General features: G+C 38.4%; 1 protein-coding gene across 2 annotated transcripts; it reads left to right on the forward strand.

Moving 5' to 3' along the window:
- The first annotated feature begins 9,582 nt into the window (after positions 1–9,582).
- LOC308083065 (serine/arginine-rich splicing factor 3-like) lies at positions 9,583–16,240 on the forward strand. Of its 2 annotated transcripts, XM_080425193.1 has the most exons (7): positions 9,583–9,696; positions 11,219–11,259; positions 11,458–11,668; positions 12,707–12,871; positions 15,474–15,512; positions 15,634–15,729; positions 15,839–16,240. In XM_080425193.1, the coding sequence occupies exons 2-7, from the start codon at positions 11,253–11,255 to the stop codon at positions 15,864–15,866; spliced, it is 546 nt and encodes a 181-aa protein (XP_080281319.1). In that variant the 5' UTR covers positions 9,583–9,696; positions 11,219–11,252; the 3' UTR covers positions 15,867–16,240. The 2 variants fall into 2 exon arrangements, with proteins under 2 accessions (XP_080281319.1, XP_080281320.1); XM_080425194.1 differs by lacking the exons at positions 15,474–15,512; positions 15,634–15,729; positions 15,839–16,240 and adding an exon at positions 13,727–15,467.
- Positions 16,241–18,984: the final 2,744 nt, after the last annotated feature.

Here is an 18,984-nt window from a genome sequence, read left to right on the forward strand (position 1 = left end):
GAGGGGGGCGGGGATATGAGCGGAGTGGGAGGGGCGTTTTAGTGTAAAAATGACTGGGGGGGCAGGTCTTGGAAAGTGGCCACAAAGTAACACAATGTTCCGGCTGTACTGTAGCCTCTGCGCTGATGAGAACACTGTGTTCCAATAGACACCCTGACCCTGTAACCCGTTCTGTGCCGTTCCGTTCCGTTCTGCGCTGCTGTGTGTGTGTGTGTGTGTGTGTGTGTGTGTGTGTGTGTGTGTGTGTGTGTGTGTGTGTGTGTGTGTGTGTGTGTGTGTGTGTGTGTGTGTGTGTGTGTGTGTGTGTGTGTGTGTGTGTGTGTGCTGTGCTGACTGCCGGGAACAGCCTGTACTGCAGTGTAGTGTAGCGTGTGCACTGTTGCCAGATTTTTTATGACTGTGAGAGAAAATAAGCAACCATAAGCAAACATCTTGAAAAAAAAAAGTGGAATGTTTGGAAGATTTTTTTTTAAAAACATTCTAACAACACAAATCTGGTACGGGGCTCCCTGGCACAAAACATTTTCAGAAGGGGTTTAGGGACAAATACATTAATTTGGGAACCACTGCTTTAAATAATAATATGTATTTTTTTTAAAAAATTGGAAGCAAGCCCAAATAAGCAACACTTTAGAAACAAGCCCAACCCCTTTTGGAAAATGTTTTCAAGTAAAGTAAACTATATACATGATTAGAACATGCTTAAACATTCGACAATTAGGTGTAATATTTCTAAAATTGCTACAAATTGCTACAAAACCTGTATATCCAGACATTTTGGGGCATAAACAAGAAGTTGAAAGATACAATTAGGTCTGATAATGATGTACCTCCATGCATATTCACATCATGTATACTTTATATTACTTAAGACTATTTTCAAATATATGTATGTATATATTTTTAACATTTTGGACAAGATAGCAAATTTTACATCAAGGTGCCCAGATGTCTCTAGTGCCCACCTATTCTGTATCCCTATTCTAGGCCACATGAGCTTAAATCTAAGCATGTAAATCTAAAATGCATCTAAAATGGCTATTTGAGAATAGCCGATCTACAAGCTCACTTAAGTAGCGATGCGACTCGTTGTGAGCTTGTAGATCGGCAAAAATAAGAATGTGGAATGTTTGGAAGATATAAACAACATTTATTTGAAAGCAAAGCCCAAATAAGCAACTACACTTTTGAAACAAGCCCAAAAAACTGCAACTACCAATATTTACAAGCAACGTGAGTAATAATAATAATAATAATAATAATAATAATAGCTCAGATTGATTCAGCGCTTTTTTTCTAAAGTAGGCTACCCAAAGTCGCTTGAGACTTTACAGAAAAGCAAGCCCAAAGTCGCTTATAATAAGCGGACATGGCAACACTGGTAGTGTGTATGGTGCGTACAGACAGAGCTCAGATGAACAGTACAAGTACAGGAACAGGAACATTGCTGCACTACATACACGGGGAGCATTAAGGCGTGATGTGATGGTAATATAAGTGCGCCATCTGGAGTAGTTGCATGTACACAATAAAAAATCCTCACGTGTTAAAGCTGCAATCCGTAATCTATTTTATTGTAGCCTTTTGGATCAAGACTGTTCTAGATGTATTTTATCGAGTCTGACTTTTACTTTCGCATCTATATCATGCAAATATCAAAATCGATAAACATACATATGTGATAGTCTTCATCCGAGGCTAATTTTAATGCAAAATTCCATTCCATTAATAACATTTTATTTTAACAAGAGTATGATATAATACAATGATATTGTTATATTATTATAACTAGCACATATTCACATAATAGTGGTTGTTGTTGTTGTCTTCCATTGAGAAATGTAGACCCTGGTGCTGGGTAGGTACAGCGGTTCTCAAATGGGGTCTGGGGACCCCCAGTGGTCCTGAAGAGGGTTCCAGGGTGTCCCCAGCTAAGTGTATTAATAGCTAGTACCAAAATCAATTTCACACCAAGCATTGTGAGCTTGTGATAATCTTTTACATTTTTAACACAACAAATCTTCTTGAATGGGATTCTTAAGGACGACTTCACCCATTTTCAACCTTTTTTCATATAATTGGTCCTCATGACAATGGCACCATTTTTGTCTACCCCCCATCTGTGTCTCAGAGGAGGACTGTGGACAGTTCAGAAACCCGCCTACCAGTGATCGATGGGGAATCCAAGCTAATAGAAATGGCAGGCTTTTTATTCCTGGAAACAAAGTTAGCATGCTATAACGGAAGCCATTGTTCTCACGTTAATACAAAATAAAAAACTTTTACATCTTGTTTGAAAAACAAACAAACATGAAAACGATGAATGTCACTGGTAGTCAGGTTTCTGAAGTGTACACAGCTCTCCTGACACAGACCGATTAGTATTTGTATTTTCTTCCACAAGCATTAGTGAGGACCTATTATATGAAGATAATGGGTGAAGTCATCCTTTAACAAAATCATTCCATTAAGTAGTACTGCACGAAGCTCATGAGCCCAACATCACCCTGACCAAGTGGGTATTATTAGGCAGAGTATACGGTACCCGGTTCAAATGGGTATAGGACAGGAAACTTACAGATTGGAGCTTTAACTCTTAGAGCGTACACATGGATAAACACTGAGGATTTGACTCACCTACTTTAGTGAAAGCAAGCTTTCATAACTTTTTATATAAAGCATATGTCACTATGTCAACAATAACAAGTTCAGCGCAAATGTACAACAGATAAGCCATGTTGTGATGGTGCAGATATGATGCTACTACTCCCAGTCTAGAAGTTGTACTTGTTTTATTGATACACATTGTTAGCCACTTAAACCATACACTTTGTTGAAGCTGTTCAACAAAGTGCCTCAGGGCTCTATAGGCCTACTAGTGACTCTTCTGCCCTACATTAAAATATCTTTGTTTTATTTTGTTAAGAGTATGTCTATGTCAGTTGTTGTCTGTGGAAAAGTTTTAAAAATCAATAAAAAAGAAAAAATATATATATTATCTTCGTTGAAAATAGTCGATATAAGCTCACAACGCATTGTAGATCAGCTATGACAGAAGCCGTGTATTGTGTGGCATTGTCATGGATACAGACGTTCATCCCATCCAACAGATATGACTAAGATTGATATTTTTCTCTCACTGTAGTGTAGTAGTTTAACTAAATTGAGGTTGGTACACATGCTTATGAACAATGTCAGTAAGAGAGCCTGAGTTGTGTATGTGGACATATTCTAGAACATAATGGCTTGTCACTCAAAGCTGGTTTACATTGCCAATATGAAACCACATTGATAAGGATCAAGAAACATGTCTTTGTAATTGTTAAGACAAATTTCAAACAAATCCACCAAACATGATAGCTTGTGTTAGACTAGTGTGATATGACCAATACATGGAGATTCCACTTCTCCTTTAAACAATGGAGCTTTTGGCAAATGACAATGAAAAGGACATTTTAGGCTATATTTCTGTTATGTTCTATTATTAAGAATCATCACCATTTGCTAATTTGACACTGGTGCATTTGTAGAATGATTTGTGTACATTGTGTTCACCTTCTACAAATTAATCTATATTTGAGCTCTATTGACAAAATGGAGAATTGAGTTGTAAAAACAGTCAACAGCTTATTGAATAACATCCAATTACATTTGTATTTACATGCTGGGCTGCATGCAGTGTACATTGTATTCATGATTAACATACCTTCTTGTACAAGGGACCACACACACAAACCCAGAAAGCTCCAGCAATGTAACCACAATGATTCATACATAAACCAGAGCAGCAGCATAGGCCTAATACATAAGTGTTGTGTAATAGTACTAGTAGTAATCATGTATCTGCAGTCTGATGTTAATACATCATCGACCAAATCTCTTCGTAAGCAAAACTAAGTCAGGAATTCACCAGTACGATGACTGTATATGCCTATTGGTCTATTCAGGTCAAACACAATACTTAAATTAGGATCTATAAAGTGGTTATTTTCTACTTTCTTATCCACTTAAGACCGCTTCTTTCCGTCTACACCAAATCTCAACACCAAAAATAGCGTTGCAACGTGCCACATTGTGAGCTTGTAGATCTATTTTGTCCGAATGTTCCCCCCAGAATGTGGATGCTGGGTTTCAAGTGGTTATAACTTAGAATGGTTTCTGCTGTAGACACACACAATTCCACACACCCAGGGGAGGTGATAAATCACTAAACCCTGGCGGTTGGCCAGCACTTCTAGAATGGAACATGATGTACCTGTTAATTACAGCATAACGGTGATAGCACATGTGGAAATGACTCTGCGTGCGAACCCACAGGGATGTCATCAACACAAGCTGAGGAATAGTCTTTCAAGGCGACAATTAGACAGCAAGAGTCTTTGGCACGAGCCTCTTGCTATATTTATACCTGTCTCTTTATGAATATTCAAACCAGCATTCGCTGTATTATTCCTCTGATCTAAGTGCACAATCGTCATTGTGAACACGGACAACTCTCTCCCAAAGCTAAGAACCAAAGAACAACACCATGAAACCTCAGTCTCACATACATTTTCAATGGAGTAGCTTTAGATTTTGAATTGTCTCTTCGTGACATCGTCAACAGAGGCTTCAGGTTTGCTTGTTTCTAGCTGTGGCGAAGAAGTTGTTTAAGTTCAGAAATCCATAACTGAACTTTGGGGTCAGTTTTCTTTTTTTTACATTAGAAAAAGTACCCATTTAAAATATTGTGTTACATGCTGCTCTCTTATTTCATGTCCCCTGTGTCAGCAATAAAGATCTTTCCACATTGTTGAGACATGCTTTATTAAACCTGTATTTATGTGTCATCACAATGCCTTGCTTCTCCTCTGATTAAATTACCAACCTGGTAGAAAGCATAACATTTTGAAATAGAAGCTTTTACCTGAGCAAGCAATCCCACAGAAATTTACATGAGCAAGTAAACAAAGTCAAATCCTCAGTGTTCATTTAACTCTATTACAAATGTAATCAAATGGGCCCTTTGGTAACCATTTGGTCACAAGTACTGTATATTCTCTCAGAGTTACAAAAGGATAAATGAACACAGAGGATGTTATTGTGTTCTATTCTGACTCATCTAGCTTAGTGTGCTGTAATTTTTAGAATGAGAGAGAGAAAACCGTAAAGAGATAACACTATTGAACATTTATGTGCAATATTCTCAGTTTGTCAACCAAACTCTGTGAAGGCAGTTGTAAGTCTGTGTCTGCCTGTGTGAATGATGTTGTAGTGCAGAGGTTCCCAAACTTTTTAGCTCGAGACCCCAAAGAGAAATGTAATGTCTCCCCGGGACCCAAAGTAGTGAAAAAGAACGATCTAAAAGCTCACAGCGGGTCGCGATGTGACACATTGTGATCTTGTAGATCTACTATTTTCACTACTTCTTAAGGTTTTTTGTATTGCATTTGTATGGAATGTTTTTCTTTGTTGACTGTTTGACTTTTTCCAGATTTTTAAAAATATATATTTTTATTTTTATTATCATTATTATTTTAATTATAGAGAAAAAATGATATTTATTTGTGACCCATAAAAATGTGTCCGTGACCCACAAAAGGGTCCCGACCCATTGTTTGGGAAACAGTATTGTAGTGTAACCAGAAACGCAAAGGGAGTTTGAGAGTTCATTCAAGGATACGGTCTACACAGTCATCAGGAAGTGAAACAGAACAGAATGTGCTGTACTAATCTGATTGAAAAACACTGCCCTGAGTGGATGCATAAAAAAAGATGTTTGGTTTAAGCAGCTAAAAAGGGAATCTTCAGACAGTGGGGGAGACTAAGAAAGCAAGCTGACAGTTCCTGGAAATGTGTTGTATTTTATAAGGGCTCTGCATGGATGTTGAAGAGCAGTCGCTCTCACAAAAACATGCACACTGTGACACAAATAAAGCTGTGCGACATAATGCTCTTTGTTTGTGTTCAAGTCATCTACTGTATACGTACAGCCCTGTAATCTCCTAACCTCATCCCTATTATCCCTGAACTATTGCTCTGTAGAGCAAGGGGTTCTGAACTCTTGTTCATGCCAAGCATAGCCCTAGTGCTCCAAAATAGAAACACTTTGGGTAAATGTTTTTACAATTATTATTATTATCATTATGATTTATGATCTGGGCTTTATGGAGTGAAATCAGTGTGGTTATCTCAGGCTATCTCTGTGTTGTTGAGTTTATCTATTGTTGTTGGTGCTGCTGCTGTTGTTGTTGATGATGATGGTGTTTTAGTTGTTATTTTATCACGTTAATTTGATGCAGAATAAACCTGTTTGAACTTGTATTTGAGAGGTTTTTGAACAGACAACACCATTACCTCTGAACTTGTTGCTAAATGTTGACAGGTCTTCTGAATGATCAAAGACAGAAAAATTACACAAAATCACAACAAAACATTTATTTGAATAACAATTGATCAATTATTAAATGGTAAGTTCTTATTGGAATCACTAAAAAACACGTTTCAGGGGTTTCAAGAAAAAATACCATGACTCCTTTTTGTTTTTACATGATCTTTTTTTTACATGTATAATATATTAACGTTATATTATGATTAAAATGTTTGTGTTTTGCCAATTATTTGGGGGCCCACATATCCGGCACACAGGTTGTGAAGAACCTTATGCCAAGGTAACCTTATAACTGAAACAACTGAAAGAAGGTAAAGTGATAGTAGTCACTGCTGCCTGTACAATGTGAGTGAGAGACAAATAAACCCCTCTTGATTCTTATCATATGCTTTTTAGGTTAGGTTGTCCTACTATGCAACAACAAAAGCATCATTGTCCAAGATTATTATTGCTCTGTATTTATGTTTTCCATTGTAGATGTGTGTGAGAATACTGGGGGTTAAGTAGGCTACTCAGTCAGAGAAAGGGAAAGACTGCACTTCTCATTTGTCTGTGGTTAAGAGGTTCCGTTTCTAGTGGTCTGCAGTGAGGGAAGAAGTAGGCCCCTACTCATATTTTTTACTAAAGTGAAAGTAACAATAACACAATGGAGGAATAGCCTACTAAATAAAAGGCCTAAATTCAAAAATCTTACTTGAGTAAAAGCTCAAACGTATTGGGATCAAAATATACTTAAAAGTACCAGAAGTAAAACCCCAAATGTTCAACCTTAAAAAACATAAAATAGCGGATCTACAAACTCAACTCGTCGTGATGTGTTGTGTTGTGTTGCGAGCTTGTAGATCTGCTATTTGTGATAGTAAGTACACGATAGTACAGTCTTCTTTCACGTTTTGCCCTGCCGTTTGGCGCCCCCTCAAGGTTGGTGTCCAGTGTTGCAGCACCTTAACCAGGCTATCTGCAGCACCTAGCAATCGTATTAGTTACTTTACTTACTGCTGGTCATTTCAATGCTAGAGCCATTGATTGATTGATTGAATACTTTATTAACAGTTTGCAAAAAAAAGGCACGGTGGCACAGATTTATACAGAAGAATGCTTAAAGGATTAACCCAATAAGCCCCAGGGCTTATTTCCATTGAGGTCCGTAGTGTACAGGACGTTCTGTGCCAGCCTCTCTTTTATAGGCTACAGTCTATGGTGCCAGCACGTTCGTTCAGTTAAATAGCAGGATGCCCCCACTCCTGCAGGGGGCCCACCACAGCAGGGATCATATTAATAATAACCTGATAATAATAACATACCCGGCTATAGGAGGATATATAACTCTTGGTGGGTCCACGAAACTAGAGGGAGCGTAAACAACAATCTGGTACCACCCACCCATAAAACAAACATGGGCAAATTCTCCTTCTATAGCACAGCCACTAAGGAATGGAATAGTCTAACCCCATCCCTCAAAAAATGCAGTTCGCTGGGCTCATTCAAAACAGCCCTAAAAACCCATCTTTCTGGAGGCCGAAAGAGGAGCTAGTACCAGTTTCCCTGTAGACAGATGACCCCCCCCCCCTCCTCTTTTTGTACATATTTTGTATTTCCTCATGCTTTTTTTTGTATATAATTTTTATTTTTCCATGCTTCCCCCCCCCCCCTTTTTTTGTACATATATTTTTTTAATGCTTTTTTTGTACATAGTAATATTTTTTATGTATTATCTGTATTTTCATGTTGATTTTTGAACTGTTTGGTTGCTACTATATATGTCTATGAAATTAACTCAAGGACCCCAACGGAAACAAGTCCGCAAGGACTTTTTTGGCCGGACCTTTTAGACAAAAGCATTATAAATGTAACTGTGTTGTTTTACATTCTTTTGCCTAATAAAAATTTCAATCAATCAATCAATCAGGTTCAAACGGGTTCTGGGGGCATTATAAATCTGGTTCTGGGGGCTTAGAAATAATGTCATTTGAAGATTTCTTTGGCTATTCAAAAATAGCAGATATACAAGCTCATTGCGCGGCATATCTGCTATTTTATTTTAAATGGTCAATTTGTTTGCAAATCTTTGAATATATTTATATATTTTTTTAAAGTGAACTTAAAGGAGAATTTCGGACTAAAGTTTTCTTACCTTTTCTATGACGTTATGATATCTTAGGATGAATGGTACAGTAGAAAAATTTCATAACTCCACCCCTGAGCCGCCACAGCTTAAAAGGTGCGCGGATAGGCCTTAGGTTAGATCACATATTTTAATAGCTTTTTATTATTATTTTTTTGGTGAGATCTGACGTTCATAGTGACAGAACACACTGTCCCAAAAAAAATAAAAAAAATAAAATAAACAGAAGTCTTGCTAGACGAGATTGAAATCTCGAGATTTCAATCTCGTCTAGTTTTTTTTTTTTTTTTTGCATAGTGTTCTGTCACTATGAACGTCAGATCACACCAATTTTTTTTTTTTTTAAAGCTATTAAAATATGTGATCTAACCTAAGGCCTATCCGCGCACCTTTTAAGCTGTGGCGGCTCAGGGGTGGAGTTATGACATTTTTCTACTGTACCATTCATCCTAAGATATCATAACGTCCAGTGGTGGAAAAAGTACTCAAATGTTTTACTTAAGTAAAAGTATCAATACTGCAATGTAGAAGTACTCCGTTACAAGTAAAAGTCCCGAATTCAAAATGTACTTGAGTAAAAGTACAAAAGTATTGGTATCAAAATGTACTTAAAGTACCAAAATTAAAAGTACTAAAATGTTTGAAAATAGCAGATCTACAAGCTCACAACGCGTCGCATCGCGACGTGTTGTGAGCTTGTAGATCGGCTATTTTCAAATAGCCTAGGTATAAAATAGAGCTATAGTGGTTACTGTATGTTTTATAATGTAATAATTTACATCTGCAAAGTAACTAGTAACTAAAGTTTTCAAATAATTGTAGTGGAGTAAAAGTAGAATATTTTCCTCAGAGATGTAGTGGAGTAGAAGTAAAAGTACTGAAAATTAGAAATACTCCAGTAAAGTAAAAATTCCTCAAAAGTGTACTTAAGTACAGTACTTGAGTAAATGTACTTAGTTACTTTACACCACTGATAACGTCATAGAAAAGGTAAGAAAACTTTAGTCCAAAATTCTCCTTTAAGCTCCAATCTTTGCTTCTTGGGGTGCCGTGCTGTGCATTCCCCTGTTTGAACACTGGGTGGCGTCGTGCGCTTCCGTGTTGGTCTGTAAAACTCACCGGAACTCGAAGAAAAAAATTGAAACGCAGACGCTCTGAAGAAACGCTTAATTCCGGGAGACGGTTGGGTGTCAATTTACAGGTAATATATTTATATATGATTGTAAATAAAACGTAAGGCCTTGTTAAGGTTGTCCCAAACAGTTCAGGTTTAGTTTAGTAGTAGTTACAGAAAACTTAACAAAAAAGTTAGTAGGCCTTGAAGAACCTTAAAGCCACAACCACCCCGTGTTGGCTAGCTAGTAAGCTACATCATCAAGCTAGCTCGGGTTGGCTAACCTAGTATCAACAACACCTCTTGAGTTATGTCATGTTTTTAGACCGTCTTCGCCATCAAAGCTTGATACCTATAAACCGATTAGCGCTAGATTTATTAAAACGTTTTTTTGTTTTGTTTTTGGTAAATTAGCATAGCAACATTAGCCTGCCAATGTTGACAACGTAAAAATTAGCGTAGCAGCTAACGGCTACTAGCTTGAAAGCTAACCTACGTTTAAGGTAACTAGAGCTTAACTTAATGCGTACATGTGTGTAACTGCGGAACAGTGGTGTTTACTTAAAGTTCGATGGTTTAGGGTGGTCTGTGGACAGACCCAACAGCAGTGGTGGAAAAAGTAATCTGATATTTTACTTAAGTAAAAGTATCAATATTGCAATATAGAAATACTCTGTTAAAAGTAAAAGTCTAGAATTCAAAATTTACTTGAGTAAAAGTACAAAAGTATTGGTATCAAAATGTACTTAAAGTACCAAAAGTGAAAGTACTAAAATGTTTGAAAATAGCACATCTACAAGCTCACAATGCGTCGCATGTGAGCTTGTAGATCGGCTATTTTCAAATAGCCTATGTATAAAATAGGGCTAAAGTGGTTAATGTATGTTTTATAATATCATAATTTATATCTGAAAAGTAACTAGTAGCTAAAGTTTTCAAATAAATGTAGTGGAGTAAAAGTACAATATTTGCCTCAGATGTAGTGGAGTAGAAGTAAAAGTACTGAAAATTGGAAATACTCAAGTAGAGTACAAATACCTCGAAATTGTACTTAAGTACAGTACTTAAGTAAATATACTTAGTTACTTTCCACCACTGCCCAACAGCTCTTCTGTCTGTGAGGCCTTGTGCTGAAAGCAAACCTTCTGATCCATGAACGAAGCCTCGCGGTGGGGGAGGGGAGGAGGATGGGGCTACACGATATTCAGGCTTTGGTTTCGGTTCTGGTGACCGGTTTTTTTGGGCTTGTAGTTGCCTATTTGGGCTTTGTTTCCTAATGTTTATGAATCTCAAACATTTTCATGTCGGACCCCCCAGGTTTAAAGTGTATTTGTCCACAGTCAGACACCTCGATCTGAACACATTTTGTGCTTTTAGATTGGGCCCAGTAGCTTCTTTGGGGCTTGTTTTCATAGACCCCTGGTTGCTTATTTCTCTCGCACAACCTGGCAACGCTTGATTCTACTATCTTGTTTACAAGCTCCATGGTCATTTCCCTTCTACATCTCTTCTGATATTGATGCATAATTGTGTTTATTCTTCTGAGATCACTTTTCCATTGTCTTGCTGCGACCTAATAGTCCCTTTCCCCCGTGCGTGTGTTTCACAGTTCAACTCCAAGCGATACCCAGGTCAGCTGAAATATGGGAGGTATGTTGAAAATGTTAACAGCTCTTCCAAAATGGTGGAGCAATTTTCTTACACTGAATTTAAATTTTTACTTGTGTTTCAATCCAATTTTCCATCACAAAATTGATGCCTCCCTTTTATTAATTTACAAGCATTTTAATGCTTTTCACATTATATAAAATATATTACATTTCCTCGTTTCCCTTTTGTCTCTCCTAGATCCTGCCCTCAGTAGAGATTGTCCCCTTGACTGCAAAGTGTATGTTGGGAATTTGGGAAATAATGGGAATAAGACAGAGTTGGAGAGGTCATTTGGCTACTATGGTCCCCTACGCAGCGTATGGGTTGCCCGGAATCCCCCAGGCTTCGCTTTTGTGGAGTTTGAGGATCCTAGAGATGCTACTGATGCTGTGAGAGAACTGGATGGAAGGTAACACTTCTGAAGATTTTGTTCCTTTTACTGTTAGTTGTCCCATAGCTCCATAAAGAACCTCTCACTCCGCTATACAGCTCCGAGATGAGGTTCTATGTCATTACCTTCCAGAATCGGGTATACGTCCGCCAAGGCTCCGCTGTTTACCCTTTTGTATACGTCGTATCCCAAAACTAATGGTAGATTCCAAGCCGCACGGATGTTTAAAGTTTGGAACGGAATGGAAAATTTTAGGAACGGAGCGAAACTACCCATTTAAATCGCTTATTTAGTCAGCCTGTGGCCTGTGAGAGGTTCTTTATGGAGCTAGTTGTCCCAGTGATTTTGCAGTGGTGGTAAGAGTATTCCAATGTTTTACTTACAAGTATCAATCAATACTTATACAAATACTGTTACAAGTAAAAGTCGGTTATTCAAAATGTACTTGAGTAAAATGGCATCAAAATATACTCTTAAGTACCCATTATGCAGACTGTCCGATTCCACAGGTTTCAAATGTATACAAATCTTTGGAAAATATCATCATCATAACCTTTATTTCAGCTCGGAGTACAGTTGAGGGGCAGGCCCTCATTTTCAATGTAGCCGAGATACAGAACACAGTAATCAACAGGAATAGACATTCACATACAGCAATAAAATACATGAATCAGAATACAGAAAGAACTCAAAAACTAAAATAGTCAAAGAACTAGAACAGATATATCATAATCAAACAATTAAATAAAGCAGATCTACAAGCTCACAACACGCCACGATGCATTGTGAGCTTCTAGATCGGCTATTTTCAAATGGCCAAAGTAGGGCTGAAGTGGTTAATATATGTTTTGTAATCTAAATCTACAAAGTAACTAAAGTTTTCTAATAATTGTAGTGGAGTAAAGTACAATATTTGACTCGTACTTTACTGGAGTATTTCCAATACTTTTACATCTTACAAGTACCTCAAAATTATATTTAAGTTCATGTACTTAGTGACTTTCCACCACTAGATTTTTGCAGACTGCAACTCATGATGTTCCCCATTTTATTTAGAACCATGTGTGGCTCTAGAGTGCGTGTTGAGCTGTCCAGTGGTGAGAAACGCTCCAGAAGCCGCGGACCACCTCCGTTTGGGGGCGGTAGACGCGCGGGCCGCGATGGTGGCCGCGATGGTGGCCGCGATGACCGACGCCGCGGCAGTCCGCCCGTCAGACGCAGGTATGCTTTTTATGCTAGAAGATTCATGTTATTTGTCCTGTATTCAAATTTCAATTTGTGCTAATGATAACGGGGATATCAAATTCCCCTCAGACTTTGTTCATTTTGATTGATCGAATACTTTTAACAGTTTGCAAAAAGTACAGAGGTACAGTTGCACAATAATGCTAAAAAGGATGACACAAAAAGCCCTGATGATGGCATTAGATGTTTCGCACCCTCTTCTCTGAATGTATTTTAGGTATAGATTGTTTATAATCAATCAGCCTGCAAGAATGGGCAAAAAAGGTTACAAACTCAACAGTGCAGGTACTATTGTTTTCATGGGCGAAAAAAAAGTGTCCACAAACCTTACTTCATTTAACTAGAATATTTAATCCTTTAGCCTGCATACCCATGAGTTCATGCACAGTCAACCATCAAAGCTGCGGTTGCTTTTATTTTGTAAGACTAGTCATTCCTAAAATGTCATTCTTGCCAAACATAAATTGAAATTGAAAATATTTGGGGCACGCAGTGATGTGCCCCAGTTATTTTCATTTTCCAAGTAAACGACTCCTTAGCAGCTCTTTTGTGTACATGGATTATTTTTCTAAAAGACACGTGTGACCTCGAAATGTAATCTTATTTCATAGGTTGACTGTAAATGACCAATATTGGGGCATGTGTATTTAAAAACAGCAATTCTTTACTTGAAATTGCTTTAAGGGAACGTCAATGGCAGTTAAAGTTAGCCCTTCATCATTCATCAAAACGTTATTTGATTTTGTACGGCTGTGACGGATTTTTTTTTTTAATTGCTCAGTTCAGTTGGCATCTATAATTCTATATTAATAAAACTGAACCCCGTTGCAGAGTCACCGCCACGCTTCTCACCACCCCCAGTCAACTAGTCCTCTTTCAGCATCATGTGACTGCTGACCAGCGTGTCGGTGCTGTCACATGACCCAGGCGCAGCGCCAGTCGTCAGGTTCCACCAACCTTTTGGTTCCTGGGCATGCAGTTCCCAGCACTACTCCTCCTCCTCCTCCTACTCCTCCAACCTTAACGCAATCGACAGCTGCCCACCTCCCATTATCGACCAATCAGCATCTTAACTCTTTCTGTTATGAACACACAACTATCTACGGGAGGGAACAGCCCTTGGCTTACCTCCCCAAAAAGGCACGGAAAATCTACAACTACCTTTTCCAGCCAGCCAAGCAGGCAACTCCATATCTCTCAACATTTGCATCATGGGGCAAATCCTCTCTGCAATTCGACCTCCCTCACCATCAGGCTTCCTTGCGTCATTTCTATCTTGTCCAATTCCCCCCAAAAATAGTAAGTTGCTTTTATCCTGCTCTTTGTAGTTTGTGCTTTATCTAGTTTTCAGAGCTGCGTGATCATTTCCCCTCAGCAGTAGTGTAACTTGCACTACTAAAGGTATTTTGGAGGTCCTTCGCATAGATGAGTTACAAAACTTAAATCCTTGAGATCACAACTTGTGGTCAAGGAACTGGTGGCCGCCAATTTTTAACTGCATATGGGGAAAGAAATGACAGACAAACAATGTTTCAAACATGCACCATGCGCAGAGTACATTTTCATGGCTCGACATTAACTCATTCACTGCCTGAATTATTTCTGGCCTCGTTTGCCCACTGCCAGAGATTTTTCATTGAAAAAAAAAAAGTACTCAGGAGCCGAGATACAGAATTTTTAAGTTTTAAGATAACAAGGAAGTGGATAGGAGTCTAGACCTTCGAAAAATCATATCTCCTTGGTCTTTGGGTAAAATAAAAAATATCTAAGAATCATACCTCTCCATTAGATGGACATGAAACTGGGAATATATTGCACCAAATTTCACAGCAAGGTGGCAGCAGAGTGAGAATTTCACAGCTTTTACTTATTCCATGCAATGTCCTACGGTCCATTAAATCTAACTGTTAAACGCCGAGACCGTAGCCCTATGGTCCACGGTCTTTTCGTGCTGAAATTTTCCAGGTGCACTTTCGGATTTTTTTTTTATCCATTTCCGGTTCCGGTTTGATGACCGGAAACAGAATTATTTGGGATCCGGTTTTGACGATCACGTCCGCCCCCATTCTAAAGCGCACACTGAAACTCAATTCTCTTCCTGTAGTTTTTTCTCCTCGCATATCACTGTTTAACGTAATCCGCTCTAACTACAATCATGGAGATCCGTTTGACATGCGGTTTTCACTGGGAGATACAGTGACATGTCGCGGATGTAAACAGACCGTGTACGGCTCAATCTTAAGGATTTTAACAAGATCTATGGCAACATGAAAAAAACAAAAAAACAACAATAACACGTTGGCACTGGTGAGTACATTATGAGATTAACCTCTGGCGGTCAATGTGTTAATGTCGAGCACTGATTTTGTATTATTTGGCAGTTTAAAGGGTCTTGTTTCTCAAAACGGTGTCATGGATGCAGATGATCCTGCTGTTAACAGAAAGGTCATGGCTGTAGCCATGTTTGCGTTAAGGATCAATAATCCCAGTGGGTTCATTAGTGTAGGAGGGGTATGTTGTTTGCCTCCGTCATCTGATATACTTTCCTTTTTGTTTTTTACCTCATCTAATACCTCAGATCACCAAGGAGGAGGAGCTTCAGCCGTAGTCGCAGCAGGTGAGCCTATACATTTCCAACTTGTGATCTTGTCAAATCTTATATGATTTGAGTGTATATAATATATATATACTATATATTAATATATACATACTATATATTAATCTGCGTTTGTTTTCAGGTCTCCTTCAACTTCAAGAGACAGGCGGAGAGATAGGTCCGTTTCCAGAGATAGGAACCCTAGGAAACCCTCAAAATCTTTCTCACGCTCAAAGAGGTGAGTCATGTGTCAGAATCTTTTTAATTTGTATTATTACTGCCTTTGGTGTGCTTTGAAGGTACTGATTTTCGGTCTTTTGCATTTCTTAATTTTCCCTTCTTTCCAGTCGCTCCAGGTCTAATGATCGAAAGTGATTTCATCAGATGGTCCAGGCGCAGGATTATGTTTCGGTCGTGAAGATTTTTATACAGTCCTGTTTTTTCCTTTTCCTCAGCTTTTGAAGTAACCACATATGTCATCCACTTTGGACAAGATATACTGTAATGGCCATTGATCTGTGGTCATATTTTCTTGTCAAGTCTCATTGCAAGATTTGGTTTTTTAAGTTTTCCCTCAAGCCTCAACTTTTTTTTTCTCTTCAAAATGTCAGCTAACTGAAAGTGAAGCGATTACTGTCTTGCCTTGCATGTTTTGAAGTGAAATACTGGGATTCAACTTTGTCCGTAGCAAGTTTTATTTTTGTTTTTTAGTTCCTCTGTTTGAATTAAAAGTCAACTTGCCATTTTTATTTTATTTGTTTCTGGTTGAGTCATTGTTGTCTCTTGAAACCCCTTTTGAGATGTTTAATATTCGTGTTCGAGGGTCATCAGTATTTTTATGATGGTATAACACATGGACAGAAATCAACAAAGCATACATTCACATCTTATGTAAGTTCTTTAGTTATCCCATATTCAGACAGTTCTAGTGCAAATGCAGTGGTGCTGTTGCTTGCAGGACTTAATTTGAGATTTTCTCATTAACATTGTTTGCATAAAGGGTGCTACTGCTATTCCTTTTTAATTGGTTTGCTGAATATTGTGTCACAATGCTTGTTCAATAAATGTGTTCTATAGGAAACACTACCTTTCGGATTCCTTCAGTGTTCTCATCTCTGGGAAAGGACTTGACTACAACGTTGGCTAACTGGGAAAAACAATAATTGAATCTAGAAAATGTTGGTAAATGAGGCCATTTTGCAATGTGCTGTAATAATTCAAACAACTAATCCACTTGAACTCTACTTGACTGCAGTAGTCTATGGAAAGTCTGGACTTTGAGTAATTTCCAGGTCTGTAGAAGTATGGGGAAAAAATAAAAGATGGCATGGAAAAATATTTGTTTCCAGACTATTATCCTATTCTGTGTTCTAAAAAAAATCAGTCGTTTTAAGAAATTGATCATACAAGCAGGTTGTTTTCATGGTGTTTGGAGTTGGAGCAGGCAGACCATGTTTACCACTCAGCGTGCAGGCCAGAGTGAGATTGATGTAATTAACCCATTCAAACCGGGAACGCATCTGTGTAACCACTTCATCCACATTTTATACTTGGAGTAATCTTGACCATTTGTGCAAATATATATTTTTAAGGGAGCATTTGTAACTCAGATCTTTGCTTCCCCTGGAACAAAATATTTTGAGATGGGGGTTCACGGCCAAATATCCTTTTGGGTGGTCCTTGACATGAAAAAGTTTGAGAACCACTGATATAGCAACATGTTTTACAGAAAGCTGTTAGAATTTTAAGACATTTGTAGTAGCACATTTAAAAAAAAGCGTATATCTGCTATTTTGGAATAGCCAAATAAATCTAAAAATGGCATTCTTTCCCAGTCTAAATGGGTCGAAAGCAAGGTTATGAAGTGTATTGTGTATATAAACAAAACTACAGGCTAAAGAACTCCTGAGCCTCCTCAGTCAATGAGTCACATATATTGCATTATCAATTTCTAGCCAATGGAGCAATACATTTTAATTTCTTGCCCACCGTAGGAGTTGCATCATGGCAAGGTAACTACACAACCCAAACCTCTACCATGTGGTACAGCCCTTTAACCCTGAACTGCTACCCGGGCTCACACTGCTCCTGTAAGGATGGGTAAATGCAGAGGACAAATTTCATGTACAGTATGTGCCCAGAGTAGGGACGCCAGGGTTCATGTGGTTAATAAACATATTGGAAAATGTGTAGGGACCCTGTGACAGGATTCCCTCAGGCTCTATACTATAGGCTCCCTCCTGTTTTCACTCTATATTAAATGTTATTGAAAATGGCATGTGAGCTCCAAATGTTGGTCCCAGAACAGTGGGAAAGGGTTTATAGCAGTCCCTTTTTATAATGCAATTTAACTGTTACTATATTTGTGTATTTATCATAAGCTGTAGGCATAGGTTTGACCAAGTAAATTATAGCATACTGCAATTGTACTAAGGCAAAAATGACTTCACACTTCATTGACTAATTTCAGGAAGTGTGGTGAAGTGTATAAGAGTTGCAAGTAACGTACAGGAAGACATTCGTCATGGTGTCAGCTTAGGCAAGGAAGTGTAAGGGAGAGCAGTGTACAACGAGTCAGCCCATGTTTTAAGGAATCCAAAAACTACAGTTGCACTATACCAACTATAGCTTGATCTTTGATTTGTTTAAATTATCGAGTAAGCAACTGGCTTTGGGATAGCCTACTGTTAGCCCTGATACACGACGTCATATATCAGATGACCGTCTTGTGATCCATGGCTAGCCTACTGTATATTTAAATCAATGATTAAAAAATAAAAATAAATCTAAGAAGAAAAATACCTGGGCACTTCAGAAGAGACTACCCAACGAAAATGCTGGGGCACTCGCCTGGGTCTGCACGTTTTATTATTTTGCTGGGGTGACTGACATGCGTCTCCCTTAGCTGTAGTATACAACCCTCGTAGACGTATTTATGATTCTGACGTCTTCAATCTACCAGAGTTGTAGGGTTCACGCCCCATGGAGACCTGGACTTTCTGCACTATGCACCGTAGACACTCCAAACATGTACAAATGTGAAAATAAAGGTGCTTAACCCCAAGCCCCAAATGTTAACTGGCTCTACGGGGTAGTAGTTTAATGTAATAATCCATATCTTTCAATAAAGAAGTGTTTTAATGCCGTCTGTGGCCGATTCTGTCGGAAGTTCCCAATGGGCGGTAGTGACGGGGCGCATCCGGTGAAACCCGGAATTACACTAAATGTAAACGGGAAGTAAACGAGGGTGAAAAAATGGCGTTAGGCCACAGACGGCATTAAAACACTTCTTTATTGAAAGATATGGATTATTACATTAAACTACTACCCCGTAGAGCCAGTTAACATTTGGGGCTTGGGGTTAAGCACCTTTATTTTCACATTTGTACATGTTTGGAGTGTCTACGGGGCATAGTGCAGAAAGTCCAGGTCTCCATGGGGCGTGAACCCTACAACTCTCGCAGATTGAAGACGTCAGAATCATAAATACGTC

This window comes from Gymnoscopelus braueri, assembly GCF_963280865.1.
Source record: "Gymnoscopelus braueri genome assembly, chromosome: 3".
NCBI lineage: Eukaryota > Metazoa > Chordata > Actinopteri > Myctophiformes > Myctophidae > Gymnoscopelus > Gymnoscopelus braueri.

Coding starts and splice junctions, on each gene's coding strand:
- LOC308083065 (XM_080425193.1), top strand. Junction 11,669..12,706: donor GTGAGAGAACTGGATGGAAG/GTAACACTTCTG, acceptor CATTTTATTTAG/AACCATGTGTGGCTCTAGAG. Junction 15,730..15,838: donor TCTTTCTCACGCTCAAAGAG/GTGAGTCATGTG, acceptor CCTTCTTTCCAG/TCGCTCCAGGTCTAATGATC.